This window comes from Pinus tabuliformis, chromosome 3_1, assembly GCF_031772625.1.
Source record: "Pinus tabuliformis cultivar Carrire ecotype Pingquan chromosome 3_1, CPIR1, whole genome shotgun sequence".
NCBI lineage: Eukaryota > Viridiplantae > Streptophyta > Pinopsida > Pinales > Pinaceae > Pinus > Pinus tabuliformis.
Window position 1 is genome coordinate 7,106,382 of NC_142301.1, and position 17,178 is coordinate 7,123,559.

The 17,178-nt window shown below is 36.1% G+C and overlaps 1 protein-coding gene across 7 annotated transcripts in view; it reads right to left on the bottom strand.

The window, feature by feature from the left end:
* Positions 1-17,178, bottom strand: part of LOC149185503 (PTB domain engulfment adapter) — a 268,676-nt gene that overhangs the window by 94,233 nt on the left and 157,265 nt on the right. For 4 of the 7 annotated variants that reach the window (XM_089410703.1, XM_089410707.1, XM_089410708.1 and 1 more), the window contains one exon: positions 8,564-8,857. The exons of the other annotated variants lie outside the window; for them this stretch is intronic. In XM_089410703.1, coding sequence (XP_089266829.1) covers positions 8,782-8,857 — 76 coding nt within the window. In that variant the 3' untranslated portion in view covers positions 8,564-8,781. Of the gene's footprint in view, positions 1-8,563; positions 8,858-17,178 lie in introns of those variants that run through there. 7 annotated transcript variants of the gene reach the window in all.

Below are 17,178 nucleotides of genomic sequence, written 5' to 3' on the forward strand. Positions count from 1 at the left end.
GTTTGAGCCCTCTCTAGCTTTTTCTTTAAACTTACCACCCCTTCCGCTAATCTTTCACACTCCTTGTTTTTCTCTTTTATTTGCTTCATTAAAATGTCTTCCACCATCTTTGCTTATTCAAGTTAAATTTTCAACTTGATAATGTCTTCTGAATTTGATTCTTCCTTTACATATTTCAATAGGATCTTTTTTTGCTTTCTATTCTTTAGTTTAAGCCTTTCTATTTCATCTATGGCATTGATTGAATCCCCCTCAAGGTCTACCTCACCTTCCTCTTCTTCCTCATATTCCTGGCAATCATTTTCAAGTTCTTCTAAGGCCATCAGCATGAATTCACTGGTTCCATCTTCACTAGAGGATCCATTGGAACTTTCAGATTCACTGCTATCTTCTTGAGCATATAATTTTTTTCTTTTGAATTTTTTCTCTTTCTGCATTTTGTTAGACTTGTTCTTCTCTTTCCCATTAGATTGATTTTCCTCTTTCTTATAAGGAAATTTTGATGCACAATGTCCCACTCTTCCACAATTAAAACACTTATATGAAAGTTTTCATTTGTACTTACCTATGCCTTTCTTCAACCTTCTTACAAATTTTTGCTTCTTTTTCATCAAAACTTGAGCATGAACACTCCTTTTCTTCTATGGGCTTGTCTGCCTTGAAAGTTGCCTCTCTACTGGTTGCCTTCCCTTTTGGAATTCTCATCTCATATGTTGTCAAAGAGCCACGTAGTTGATCTCTGTTCAAAGTCTCAAAGTTTGTTGTTTCTTCTATAACTGAAACCTTAGGATTGAATTTAGAAGGTAATGACCTCAATATTTTCTGAACTATTACACTTTCTTTGATTGTTTCTCCTAGACCCAGCATGATATTTACAACTTCATCAACTCTTAAAAATAATTTAGCTATATCTTCATCTTCATTCATTTTTAAGGTCTCAAAATGTGTTCTATACACTTGTAATTTGGCCATCTTCACCTTTTTATCTCCTTCATGAATATTTTCTAATTTAACCTAGATATCTTTAGCATCTCACAATGCATTACTTTGATAAATTCAAACTCGCATAGACCACTCAGAAGTGCATCCATAGCTTTTGCATTAGCTATAAAATTCATTTTGTTATCTTTGTCATTAGTTGTTTCATTTGGTTCTTCATACCCTATCATCATAGTAGTCTAGACTTCTACTCCTAGAGACATTAAATATGTCTTCATTCTCACTTTCCAGAAGGCATAGTTTGTACCAGTAAATAGAGGGGCCTTATTTGTTGAACATCCTTCTTGACTAGTCAATTTACTGACTTGGGACCTACTTCCAGTTGTTAGACTGCTACTAAAGGAACTAGCTCTTATACCAATTGATATTTATGATTAGAAATTACTGAGGGGGGAGGGAGGAGGAGGTGAATCAGTGATTCAAAATTATTTACTTTTGCTTAACTTAATTTTCTTCTAATCAAACTAATGGTTTATGTTTGTGCTCAATTATTATTGAACTCCTTTTGTAGGTGTCAAAGAAAGAAATTTGCATATTTATTTATCAAGAATTCAAAACATTCACACAACAATCAAGAATAAACACATAAAGACACTAGACATAAGTGGAAACCCATAAGGGAGAAAACCATGAATTTTAGGCTAAAAGTGATGTGAAGGCAAGTTGTTACTCCTTATTATAAAAGATTTTTGTAGACTCCAACCTACAAGAGGCTCCTACCTCAAAGGAAGCTCCAACTCCCACAATTTTTTTGTAGGCTACAACCCATAAAAGGATCTTAACCTCAACAGGCTACAACCTGTTCCCTTTCAAGCTACAACATAGAAAGGGACATAAATCTCTCAATCACGCCATCGTGTCACAAATGTTGGTTACCTCATTTATAGTTCTGTTGTCAAGTCTATTGTTGCATTGCTTCTCCTTTTCACTTTGTAGCTCTTCTCTTGTTGCTCATCAACTTTATTATGCAGATTGTTTCTCTTAAAAAAAATCGTTTTTCCATTCCACATTGTATATTTTATAAGCAAGCCATCTTGGTTGTTTGTATTCTTTTCAAGAATATGAAATGGAGTATTGTCCCTTGGACTTCCAAAAACTGTGCACAAACTTGTCTCTTCACTTCCAATTCTGATAATATATATATATATATATATATATATATATATATATATATACAACTGAATTAAAACATTTCAATCAGTAATGATTACAAGAGACAAATCCGATTTTTTCTTGTCCACAGTTTTTGTACAGTAAAAGCTATATATAATTTAGCTTTTGTAATGTCTCGTTTTAACAATGTTCAAGCTTCACATTCAACCTTTGCACTTCACATTTAATTTGCACTTCACATCACTTTCAACATTTTCCATTCAAGCTCGCCAATCCAACATTTAACATTCATCTCACCAATCCAACATTCAATATTCAGCATGAATTATCACCAATGTGGTTAATGACATCAATGTCAATATTACCAACATTCCAACAGGAAGTGATCATTTTAGATAGATCTGTCTGGTACAAATATTCCTTGGATATAACAGTGATTGATCTCTGACGTCATAAACCACATAGAAAAAAATAATATAATTGATTTTTTTAAGGAATATCAAATTAATAATTATCAAAATAATTATTAATAAGATTTATAATCTAATAATATTTAATTAAATTAGTATTTCACATTCCATTTGTATATATTTAATTGTGTGAAGAGGCACTTTATAATTCAATGTGAGAGACGTTGTCATGTTATTAAAAAAAAAAATTGGGGGGATTCAAGTAGAATCCATGACATAATATTATGTACATTTTTATTTCAAGTTAATTTCTATGTTAATTTCCATTATTGTTATATTATTGGTGTTTTCTTCGTATATTATAACCATTTATGTCCTAAATGCATTATTAATATATTTATATTAATTTTTTGAACTATATTTTAATATATTTAGTTTTTCATCAAATAATATACATTAACATTTTCAATCGTGTGAATGGAATCATTGTATTATTTAATTAGTGCACTGATATTTTTAATTATACGAAGAAAATTATGTATTTAATCCAAGTTCGAGGTTAAGATGGATCCAGCGAGTCATTAACATTTTCATATACATTTGGTAATTTTGTATAGAATTTGAAAATTGAATATTTATATTTATATTTGCAATTGCAAAGCCCGTATGACATTCTTTGGCTTCTTGGAGGGAAGACAAATACATGAAGCAATAAGGGTAGCTCAAGAAGGCTTGCACAACATGAAGATGCATTAGCTAAACAGGGCAATCCTCAAAATTGATCTTTTGAAAGCCTATGACAGAGTAAGTTGGGTCTATCTTAGGCTCATTCTCACTCGGACATGATTACCTCGTCCTTTTGTTAATTGGATCATGGGCTGCATCCAATCTGTCTCCTTCACAATCCTAATCAACAGACTGACTTCTCAGTTCTTTCATGCATCCATAGGCTTAAGGCAAGGTTGTCCTTTAGCCCCCCTCCTACTCCACCTGGCAGTTGAAGGCCTCAACCTCCTGTCAGTTGAGGCAAAAAGGGGATGCAACTTTCAAGGTCTGAACATAGCTCAAGGTATGATTATCTCACATCTACTTTTTGTAGATGATATAATACTTTTTTGCAATGGTTCCATGCAAGAAGCTGACAAATTGTTTGAAGTTTTAACTCTATTCGGGAAAGCAATTAGCATGCAAATCAACACGAGGAAGTCATATATTTCATGTGTTAATATGGAGAATGAAGAAAGCAGGTATCTTTCTAGGAAGTTTGCATTCGAACTACAGGAGTTTGAAGATGGCATAAAATATCCTGGGTTTCATTTGAAACCAAACAATTACTCAAAAGCAGATCGGGCATGGCTATTAGCAAAACTCGGAAAGAGACTTAAAGGTTGGAGCTTTAGATGGTTATCGAGGGCAGGTAGAGTTCTAGTTAAATCAGTCTTGGAGGCCATCCCAGTCTACTGGATATCCCTCGCCTGGATTCCTAAGGGAGTGCTAGAAAAAGCCAGAAAAATTTGTTTTTCATTCCTATGGGTTGGACAAAAAGACCATTATGTGGCACCCTGAGTAAGATGGCAGAAGATAGTGTTGTCGAAAGCTTTAGAAGGCTGGGGTTTTAAAAATATCTTTCATTGCTCATCGGCATTCGCTGCAAAATGCGAGTGGAGATTGTTACACAGTAATTTGTCACCATTTGTCACCGTCCCTGTTACCCCTCTCCCACACTTTGGAGGACTCATTCCGGGACCTGTGAGAAGTGACATAACTTGAAAACACTTGCATTATGTTCCCCTGAGTATGGACTTCATATGCCCTGAAGACATCTCCTGCAGAATATCCTTAAAAAGTCCCCTTTTTCCATTAGCGCGGATCCACAGTGTATTACTCGCGCCAATGAGGGAAATCCTCCAAAGAGGGCGCACCAGTTGGCGCTCTGTCTCAGAACTATACCCGCGCCAATCGAGTTTGGGAAAGCTTTTTAACAAACGCACGCGCGAAGGTTTTTTCCTTTTGACTCATGAAGCTTTTTAAGGATAATGCCAATCCTATGGATGTCCTGATTCATCGTATCTCCCTTTCCTCTATCCATAATGGCTTTTTGGGGATAAACCCAATCCCATAGATGGTGTGATTGATCTTATGTCCTCCTCCTCCATCTATAAAAGCTTGTTCTGTTGCATTTGACAAGCTAGTTCGAGCATAGGGAGAATTATACTTTCAGAAGTCTGAGAGATTGCTGTAAGAGTCTTCTTCGCATTCATAACCAAAGAGAGAGAGGCTTCTTCCCAATCCTGACAAGCTTTGCAAGGCATATGTAGCTGATCACCCAGCCAAAGGAGGATTCGACGTCAGAACTATGGTTGTATTCTTCTTTGTTGTTTATCAATAATAGATGACTATCATTATGGTTCCACTCTTGTTGTTCATTGTAATGATGTTCGAGTTATATCTTTTCTGACCGATATATAATTGCATCTATTGGATTTTATGCTTGTATTTGTGTCGTTCTTTGCATGTGCAGGTGTCCATTCATGGAGATCGTGAGGATTGTGACCGGCCGGAGCAAAGGAACGGGAGTGTCGGCTCTTCTACAACACTAGCGTTGGAATCTAAGTAGGCTCTCATCATTTACCTTTAATTTGTAATTAGGAACCTGCGTGTTAGCATTGTTTGATTGTTGCTAGACCCATTCTGGGCAAGGTAAATCCCCTCTGCGAACAGAGGCGATCCCCACTAGCCCAGAATGGGTCTAGCAACAATCAAACAATGCTAACATGCAGGTTCCTAATTACAAATTAATGGTAAATGATGAGAGCCTACTTAGATTCCAACGCTAGTGTTGTAGAAGAGTCGACACTCCCGTTCCTTTGCTCCGGCCGGTCACAATCCTCACGATCTCCGTGAATGGACACCTGCACATGCAAAGAACAACACAAATACAAGCATAAAATCCAATAGATGCAATTATATATCGGTCAGAAAAGATATAACTCGAACATCATTACAATGAACAACAAGAGTGGAACCATAATGATAGTCATCTATTATTGATAAACAACAAAGAAGAATACAACCATAGTTCTGACGTCGAATCCTCCTTTGGCTGGGTGATTAGCTACATATGCCTTGCAAAGCTTGTCGGGATTGGGAACAAGCCTCTCTCTCTTTGGTTATGAATGCGAAGAAGACTCTTACAGCAATCTCTCAGACTCCTGAAAGTATAATTCTCCCTATGCTCGAACTAGCTTGTCAAATGCAACAGAACAAGCTTTTATAGATGGAGGAGGAGGAGATAAGATCAATCACACCATCTATGGGATTGGGTTTATCCTCAAAAAGCCATTATGGATAGAGGAAAGGGAGATACGATGAATCAGGACATCCATAGGATTGGCATTATCCTTAAAAAGCTTCATGAGTCGAAAGGAAAAAACCTTCGCGCGTGCGTTTGTTAAAAAGCTTTCCCAAACTCGGTTGGCGCGGGTATAGTTCTGAGACAGAGCGCCAACTGGCGCGCCCTCTTTGGAGGATTTCCCCCATTGGCGCGAGTAATACACTGTGGATCCGCGCTAATGGAAAAAGGGGACTTTTTAAGGATATTCTGCAGGAGATGTCTTCAGGGCATATGAAGTCCATACTTAGGGGAACATAATGCAAGTGTTTTCAAGTTATGTCACTTCTCACAGGTCCCGGAATGAGTCCTCCAAAGTGCGGGAGAGGGGTAACAGGGACAGTGACAAATGGTGACAAATTACTGTGTAACAGAGATTAATTAGAAATGACAATCTATGGAATCAGGTGGTTACAAGTAAATATATAGCTCCCTTATGTCTGGAAGATTGGTTGTGTGCTCCAGTTAAGTCAAGGGGGAACATTTCTATAGTATGGAGAGCGGTCCTGAACTCCTTTGACATTGTTAGCAATAGATTGGTGTGAAGATTCAAGGATGGGAGGTGCATCATAATAGGTATTGATCCTTGGGCAGGCAGTGGAGATAGATTTAGACTTTCAGAACAAATGGTAAATTGGCTCAGGGATAGAGGAGTTTTGAGATTAACTCAGATATCAAATGCTCACCATACAACTTTATGGCAACAAAACTGGAGGTTGACAAGATTCCTTGGGCTAGTTAGTTAACAACAGGAATAATGGAGGAGATATTTTTTTGATTTGCAAGATTCAAATGTAATATTAACAAATCAAGGGATGAATTAATCTGGTCCTTCTCACCATCGAGGCAGTACACTCCAAAGCTAGGTTATCTCCACATCAGCGCAGGGGGCTAGCCAATCAAGTAGGAATGGTGGTGTAAAATCATCTGGCAAATGAAGTGCCCTAGGAAGTCTCGGATCTTCATGTGGTGTCTCCTTACAGGGAAAGCGCTCATGTGAGACGTGATGTAAAAGCGTTCAAAAATAGGACTTGGGTGGTGTTGCTTATGCATAGCAACAAAAGAATCTATAAGTCACTTTTTCATAGACTCTCCCTTCTCAAACACATTTGGGTTGTATTCAATTCCTCTTTAACAAGTATATGGGAGGGACAGAGCGTGGAAAAATGTTGGAGGACTTGGTTTCAAAACCTGGCCACTGAAACTATAAAAGCTTTGCCCTGATAGCCACATGGGGCATTTGGCTAGCCCATAACAAATGCATTTTTCACGATTTTCGCACCTTGCCAAAGAAGACAACAACCAAGGGAATGGCAATTCTCTCTCATTTCCTTCAACCCTCAGCCAAATCTCAACCTCGTCATATCAGAACGAAGAACCCAAATAGAACAATACCATGGAGTGTTTTCGATGGAGCTTCCTAGGAGGCTAACCAGAGAAGTGGGGGGGGGGTTGTCCTTTTCCTCATAGAGGAGCATGGTTTCCAAGTGTTGACGCGGATTTTGTGCACCCTAGTAAACAAGGGAGAAATGACCCAGACCAGAGCTCTTCAAATAGCCCTAATTGTTTGGTGTGGCCATCCTCAACAGGTTTTAAGGCCTAGATGCCTCTTCCTCTCGTGAAGAGAAAAGATAAAGGATTAATCCTAATCTATACTAACTATATAAAACCTAAAAAATTGTTCAGTATATCTAAAACTAACAATTTTCTATATAATTGTATACTCCAAAATCATGTTACAAAAACTAAAACAAGGTGTTATAATACAAGCAATGTACAAGACTATAATACATAAAGCGAATTCCAAAACATATTGTAATTGGTGTGATAAATGTAAATATATTTTCTAAGATAATATAAAAAGAAGATATATGCAAAATAACATATATTTAATAAATGCAATCATGAATTAAAAGATATGAAACTACATAAAAGTAAGTTTTTGATCTTTCGAACTAACATAGATCAAATAATGCCAGTTATGATAACACAACATTAAGAATGAAACACAAGTATATATCATTATCATTGTTTCCCGACCAAGATAAAAGAGAAGAAAAAATTGTAGAAATTTCAAAAGATCAAGTAATATTTGAACTATTCATTTATGAATAAAACCAATAAATAAATAGTACAACATAAAAGCACTGTCGAAATTGCCAGAGCGTATGTGTCAATTTAATTCAAATAAAAATAGCATCAATTACAACTTAAACTCCCATAATCAAACCACAGGAATTCAAGCTAAATTAATGCCCATATCAGAATCAACCTCAAGACACAAGTTATTAGAGGCAGACGTGATCGCACTGAAACAATTGAAATTAAATTGACACAAGAAGAAGAAAATGCAAATAAATTAATTGTCTTCCTACAAAATCAAATCACACAACAATAGTGTTACTATCTCCTTCGTATTCAAGAATCAAATCATAGAATATAAGCATATGATCAATACCAATGACTATGGAACAACTGAAAGAAAAGTAAGTAATCAACTGAATCAAATCAAGCTTGTTAAACTCACAATGTCATTCAAAATATATTCCACAGTCACAATACGGTTAAAGAGCATTCACTTTCTACAATACTCTCGTCCTTACAGGTGTGCACTTCAATAATCACATACCACAGATCGAATCCCTCTCCATCATTCACAATAGTAATTTTTTATTGATACCGTGGCAATAGCATTTGAATTTGTTCCATAATTTTCTTCCCAAAAAGAGAATTAGAGTCCTACAACCAGGAAGGTCAAGCAGACCGAATCCCCATGGATCACAATTGTTGAACCACTTTGAGCCCTTTGCAGATTGATTTTGTTGTTTGTTTAAAAGGCTCCATATTCTTGTCAGTGTTCCCTTCCTTTCATTTCGTTACTACAGTGGAGCATTTTCTTGCACAACTAAGAGCCTTTGGAGACATCGTGATCACCAAAAAATACCTGCACAACAAAATATGTTATCATATTTTTATTTGTTGACCACAATCAAAAACAATATAACAAAAATAGGATTAATTTTTCATTGCATTGCCTAAGCGAGACTGAACACGAGCTAAAACCCGCGGTTTTTCTTTTCTTCCGCTTAGGTATGACCTGTGTAAAAACTAACCAAAATCTTTTAAGAATGTTCCAAACCAAAGCAAATACAAGATTTGGTCTCAATTTATCCTTGGTTATTTGGTAAAGAGACTCTCCTGGCAATATCAACGCAATCATAAACTTCGGCAGAAAATCTCCACGTAATTAACGCAAGAATGACAATTTTCCTTAATATGTTATGTTAATGTTCACGCCTGGAACAGAGGAAATTCTAAATATAAAAGAGGAAGTTATAATTCATGACACGTATACTGTGAAAATTAAGAGCGCAAGTACTAATTACATCTTGGCATATTCTCAACAGTGGCAGCACATACCACATATTAGGTTTGAATAGCCTCCTAGATTTCTTGTGATTCAGGGTGTTCATTATTGAGTTTTTATGTTAATATCATAAGTTATTAATTTCGTAATGCATCCTGATTTGCAGGGAAAAGTTATGGCAACTCTGTTGATTATGCATATAATGATGGCGAGAGTCAAGGGATTCGTGCGCTGACCCACGGGTAGAGTTTGCTTATGGATGGAAAAAAATGGATCTTAATTCCGTGGAAATCTGAATCTATAATGTGAAATTAAACCCCTGTTGAATATGCTAGAAATCCGTGAAGCAAGGGGTCTCCCCAGTATGAAGTCCCAATTAGACTTCACACCATTTGGAGTAGGAGCTCCAACCAGTTATACTGTCGGTTGTCATTACTCCTAGAAATCTTCCTTGGTTGCAATTATTAACATTAAAGATTATACAAACAATCTTTGAAACAAGCAAGTTGACATTGTGAGGCATACAATTGCAATGTGTATATGGTACTTTCACCGCAAGGAAAGAGAGAGTGAGCTTCTAGAAGAAAAGTAATAGTACCATCCTAAAAGAGACACACAAGAGCATAAGAAGATCATTAGTTAACCTGCAAAGTAGTTCACAAGACAACAACAATCATAAAAGAAAGTAACAACGCACATTCAACAAGATACATACCAAAGCCAACGAAATAGTTCATTTTCATTAGTATGTGTTAACATAAACATACACCATAAATAATGAAAGAATAGTCTCACAATCATTCACGACATATGCATGAAAGTGTGTCGGCTCTATGAGCTTCATATATTAAGTGAAAGTCCCAAGATATACAATTACAACGCTGCCACACTAGTCCTGATAGTGGAACATTAAGTCACTACTTGATCCTCTAAAGAAAGATCTTCTCTCCTATGCCAAGCTAGAGAAGCCAAGGTGAAAAGTTGAGTCCTAAAAGTCCCTTGCTTGAGTTATGAGGTTGTATTTATAACAAATGAGGTGACTCTCCACCTCCCATGTGACTCTTGAGCTTCTACTATGACTTTTCGAACTCTTACATGACCTTTGAGCTTCTATATGACTTTAGAACTCTCTAGTGACTCTTCATATTCTATGTGAAACCCTTGAGTTTCCACACATTTACATTTTCTCATTTTTTGGAAAATTAATCATTACATCCATGAATGATGTGGCAAGACACATTGACACATATGACATTGTGATGACTCTTGTATAAGCCATGACTTGGCAATGATAACATGGAACTTCATGAAGATGTTGCAATGCCAAGCTTCTATCCTTGCTGCTTTGACTTTGACATCTTGATGATGGATCTTTGCTTGTCCTTCCTCTTCATCCGCCAAAGGATATGGATAAGTATCAAAACCTTACAAGTCAACAGGAGTTGCCACCATTCTGTCATGGTCCAGAATTTCTTCATGTCTTCATTATGGTTATTATGGTGCTTCTTCTCCGCAAGTGCTCTCTTGTAGCCTCTTTTTTATGACCTCCCTTGTGTCTTCATGAGAAGTCTTGCACGTGTTTCATCTTCATCCTCCCTAATCTTGGATGATATGAAGTCTTCCTTGTGATTTTGACCTTCAATCTTTTGTCATGATCGAGGGTCCCTTCATCTTCTTGCTTAACAGTCTCTTTGTCTCTTCAGCATCACAAGTGTGTTCTTACATGACCTCCTTGGCATCCTCCTCGAGCATCATCCTGTCATGTCAATATATAGTACCTGCAGATGAAATTCACTCATGACAAGATGACAGCAGCCCGAAAGTCTCCTAGTCTAACTTCTTCATACAATTCACTAATTGAACTCAACGTTAAGTGCAGGACTGAGGAGGAGGCTCAGGTATTACACGGTGTGCATTTCCAGAAGGTAGTGATGGAGGTCTAGTCACTATCACTACGCAATGCGCAGTAATTGAGGGACGTGGAAGCAGAACTGCGCAGTTGAAGGAATCAATGAGGCAAGGGAGAAGGCTTGCTCACTGTGATTCCGCAATTCTGGAAGGCAAGAGACAAAGGAATGCGTAGTTGAGCAACTCAGTGAGACAGTGAGGAAGACTTGCTCACTGTGATTGCACAATGCGCAGTGGTTGAGGGACTAGAACACAAAATTAAGCAGTTGAGGGAGATAGTGATGCAATGAAGTAGGCTTGCTCACTATGATTGTGAAATGTGCAGTCCAAGGAAGACTGAGCCAAGTGATTGCGTAGTTGCGCAAGTTAGGGAGATAAAGAGGCCTGACTATTGATTGAAACCGTGCAGTGCACAGTGGAAGGTTGACTAGGAGAGGGAATTGCACAACTTTGAGGGGCAGTAGGCAGAGACTGTGCACTATTATTGCGCAATGCACAGTCCTTGAAGGCGGTGACTACGCAATGCATAGTTCCAAGAGGCAAGGGTGCTTTAGTGTGAGATAATATTGCACAATGCGCAATTTCAAGGGGCAGAAAGATTGGTTGAAGATTAAGCAAGTTGCAAAGACAATGAAAGCTCAAAAATGGTTAAGTGTGGGATCAGTGAGACAAGAGAGAACAAACAAGCCCTGAAATGATGATCTCACACTCAGATAACATCAACACACACCACAAAACTCAAAATCCACATGTCTACCTTTAAACGACAACAAAGTGATACTTATTTCTAAGTGTGACAATTGAAACGTCACTTTGCGACACTTAGAATACAAGTTATGACAAGAGTGTCGATTGTGACCAGAAAGTGCGCTAAGTTGTGGGAGAGTGTCTAGCGCATATTCTTATGATATATGTGATTAGCTAATACAGAAGAGTGCACTAGGGATGCCTCTAGTGATGCACCAAAGTGCGACACATGCAAGAGTGCAATTAGTTAAAAGTGACACTTGCAACAGTAAGAAAAAAGTGAAAACAAGACTTGCAAAAGCTAGAGAAAGTGGAAGCGACAAATGCCAAAGCGAAGAAAAAGCAAAAGAAACACTTGTGAAAGTGAAAGCAAGTAAAAACAACTGTGGCGAAAATGAAAGTGACACTTATGAAAGCAAATGCGTGCTAAAGTGACAGTTGAGGAGACTCACTGGAATGATAATACAATTGCAACTACGAGCAAGAAAATGACTCTCACAAGATTGCATGCTCACTATAACTAAGATTGCGCATTGATGGTTAACAAGAATTGCGAAATCACTATCTTTATGAACTGCGCAGTCACTATCATCTAAGGTTGCACAGTGACTGTCAGCAGGAGTTGCACAGTTACTGTCACTAGGCATTGTGCAGTGACTGTATCTCGGGACTGCATAGGCACTAATCTCAGAGATTGCGCAGTCACTGTCTTCAAGGGTAAACATTGACTGCCTTGCGAGAAGAGGGTGCACTTGAAAAAGCATCAAAAGGCTAAGCATGTGTAGGCAAGTGAGTTTAACAGTTAGAATCTTAGAAAAAGGCATATACACTCATAAATACATCAACCAATCATGAAGTGTCATGAACAAATTGAGGTGACAGATTGTGAGATCATAAGTAGGCTCCAAAATTCATATATAAGCAAAATTTTGGAGAGTATTTGTCACAGCCACAATCGTAACCCTTGAAAAATGGTGGTCGGAAAATCGCTGAAAAGTATTTCGACTTAAACCAATTTTAAAACACATTGTTTTGGTGTGTTCGTTTATCTAATGGCCTTATATCATGCAATACTCATTCCATGTGATAATATCGTGCCAAACATGTGTCATTCCCATATATTTTCTATTTGCTTCTTACTTTTGTTTGGTTTTAAGCTTCATGTTTTATATTTACACTATGTATGTATTCTCGTTTAATTGTCAAACTCCCCACGTTTCTTTTCTTTTTTATATTAGGTCCCTTTTCTTTTCTTTTCACGTAGCATGCACATTGTTTAATTTCTAAAATATATATATATATATCTGCCCTTGATTCAATTGGTGATCTACGTGCCATGTTTTGACTTGAAGCAATCCACCAAACTCTACATTTCAAAATAATATTGTTTCTTTATGGTGAATATTTTCCACGTGCAAAAAAGAATTAACTAAATTTATATTAAAATAATCATATGAAGGAAGCTTAAGTATTATATCTTTTCTCTTCCTTACTTTTAGACCAAAAATAGCTAAGTTCTTATGATAAGTCATGTTTATAAAGATCAAATCTTTAATAACATTGAAAACATGACTTAATGACATAAAGAAGGTTATTTTATAATTCAAATTATGCTCACTTTCTTTAGGATGTTTCAAAATTTTCTTTTAATAAGGGTGATTTTTATTATCTTGCTTCATTTTTTAATATGTGAAAGTTTATTGGATAATATGAATTGTGATTATGGTTAAAGAAGAATAAAATTTAAATGAATTCATTTAATATGCATAAAACAAATTGATTATTTAAAGAGTAGGAAATTAGTAAAAGTTCAACCCTTGATCTTTTTTCCCCGCTTTTTATTAGTGACAATTTTTTCATAGATTATTGATTTCACATGTTTTCAGCTCTTGGGAATGTTGCATGGAATCGAAGCTAACCAATGTTATTGCCATTGTAATTTTCGGATGCTACTTTGAAAACTTTCAAAAACTTTATTCAAGTGCTTCTTTCCTTTTCCAGTACCAACTCTTCTCCTCCTACTAGCTTTTTTTTCCTGCACCTTAGATGATCCTCAAGAAGGATATGCTTATCACATTTCATCTTAGAGGTTAGAAGTATTCACATACTCAAATATGCAAGAAGCAATAATCAAAACAATAAGTTAAAACAAGAATAGTATCACAAAGAAATAACATCATTCTAAAAAGGTACTTATCTTTAATGAGAGGTGATCATCTCCCTCTTGAACCAACCTTCAAGAGTCATTACCATCCATTACCCATGTAACAATGTTACCTTCAATATTTCCAATTGTCTTCATCAACAACAAGGCCTAATTGAGACTAGCCCATCTAGGGTTACACTAAATCTGACACAAGTGCTAGAACAACTTCTCACTGATCATGTTAGGGTTCAAAACTGCAAAAGCTCAAGTCATTATCTTATCCTAGTGTTTCTTCCAAACCCTAACCTCATGATATCCATCAAATCATAATAACCAAATTGCCTAGGGTTTCCTTCAAACCCTAGCATTCTTTTAGGTCTCCTCCATCTTCTCTTGCTCCCATCAATGGTGTCTTGATAGGAGTGATCTTCAATGACTTTTCTTCAGCCTAACTCTAATACCATGTTAATTTTTCTTAGGGCTTGATTGTTCTTTGCTTTAGATAATTGCATTTCATCATTTACATACTGAATTCACCCCACAACACCATAACATTATTCAGTTTAACAACATATGCAATTATATAGAAAGAACAATATCATCATCAATGCAGCAAAACATAAAGGAACAATAGAAGAAAAACATTCACGCATAAAGACACCGAGATTGGTTGGAGACCAGGGCAAAACCCCACAAGGGGGAAAACCCTTTCAAATTCTTCTTCTTATTAAATTGTCATTGAATGTTTCGGCAAAGAGAGTACAATAATCCATATCTCCATCCACAAAACTATCTAGCAAAATCAACTAAACAACATCCAAGGGATGAACCCAACAATGCTAATAATCAAAACCTTGATTCAGAAGCCTGCAGTCAACTGTCGATATTTGCGGTCAACTATCGAACTTTGTTATCAACTGTTGAACTTTGCGGTCAACTGTAAAAATCAAACCATAGTTTTTAGCAGCACAGAGAGAGGGTACGTGTGTGCAGTCAAAACCCTCCAACCACACGCATGAGCTTGCATGCCTGCAGTTGCGACTGAAAAAACCCTATAGCATGCCTACCAGAAACCCTAATCACACATGCGAGCTTCAGACCCTACAATTTCAGACCTATGTAAACCAACTTCTATGAATCAACTTCAGGCCTGTGTGCGTTGTTGTCGCACAGATTGTCACGACAACGCTCAGATCGGGGGCTGTCACGCTAATCCCCGATCTCTCCGTTTAAGCCTGTCTCCCGCGGCTAAGGGGGGTAGACCCTATGGGATAATGGATGACCAACTGGGGACCAGTTGGGTTGGGAGACACGAGGGGAAACAAGCACTTAACTGATTTTATTGAGTTAATAGACCAGTGCCTTAATGAAATGAATGATGAAACGATTATTTGTCAAATGTGGCAGAAATATGAACTCACTAACCACTGTTTACCATCAAAAAACTCAATCAAAGATTAACTTTTACCAAATGTAATAAATACTCAATGGCTTAATGATACTCCAACAATTAAAATTTCGAAAGATAAATACTTTAAACAACCACGTAATTTCAAATGCTAACTAGATATCACATTCATATAGCTGACTTCAGATGAACACTTAAGTGCATTTAGCTATAGAAAAACACCCCAAAAAAGACACCAAAATGATTTTTCAATTTTTTGCTAAGCTTTTCAATTTATTTATTTATTATTATTTTTTTTAATTTTTATATATATTTTTTATAAAATTCTAAGCAAAACTAAACTAAGCAAAAATTAAAGTAAATGAAACATAAAATTATTAAAACTAAACTAAAATAAATGAAATTTAAAATTATAATTAAATCCTAAAAGCAAAATATGACCCATTAAAATCTAAAATTTAAAACATTATATGAATTTTTTTTTTAATTAATTTAATTTAAACAAAATTAAATCTAAACTAAATTAAATCAAAATCTAATCTATTAAAAATAAAAAGGAACTTTTTAAGATTTTATGAATTTTTTTTATTTTTTATGATTTTTTTATATTATTTTAAAATAAAACCAAAACTAAGATAGAAAAAATTAAACTAAAACAAAAATTAAATCTAATTTATACTAAAACCTAAAAGGAACCTCCTTTTTCTTTTGTCTTTTATGATTTTTTTGAATTTTTATATTTTTAAATGAAAACAATTTTTTTTTAAAAACTCATGAAAAATATATATATATATATATATATAACTAAACCTAAACTAAATGAATAAAAAAAAAACTGACTAAACCTAAACTAAATAATTAAAAACCAAAGATTAAATTTTTTTTAATGTTTTTTATATTTTTATGATTTATTAGTTTCAAATGTGATGAATATAGTAAAATCGAAATGTATACAAGCTAAATTACCTACACCCTAAACTATAATAACATACAAAACTAAATTTAAAAAAAATCTAACTTACAAAACCCCAAACAAATATATACATATGTATAAAAGAACTATCTAATAAAGAAAAAATTGCCTGATATATAACTTAATGCGTATAGACATAAAATGAGACCAAATCAAAAAGCGTTTGGAATATTTTATTTGATGTTGTTTGATGTATAGGTGAACGCAGGGTCAACGGGAAGGAACGCGTGTGGCAGGTTTTGCGATTGCAGGTTGGACAGCGGATGGAGAAGTGGAAAAGTAACATGCAGGAGCAAGCAGCGATGGCTTGGATCTGGCAGCACGGATTCAGGGAGAAATGCAGCGAATTGGGAAAGAGAGACTGCGTGAGAAATGGCAGAATGCAGGGGAAGTAGGATTGGGAGAGAATACGCGAACAGGGATGGAAGACAAGCGGACAGTGTGAAGGCTTGGAGGATAGCGGTTTGAGGAAGCGCATAAGAGCTGCGTAGGAGTTAACACGCAGAGAAGAAGCTGCGTGGGCAATGTGAAGGACAGAGTCTTTATTGTTTTGCTTGCCGTACAGGGTGAGAGCAATGAAAAAATGAAACAGATAAAGTTTGTGGTAGCAACGTGGGATGGGCTGGCCAGTACGCAGAGTATGAGGGTTGGTTGGGTTTCGTATGCAGGAAATGAGGAGACAGTGTAGAGAAATGAAAAAAAAAATGTGCAGCTGC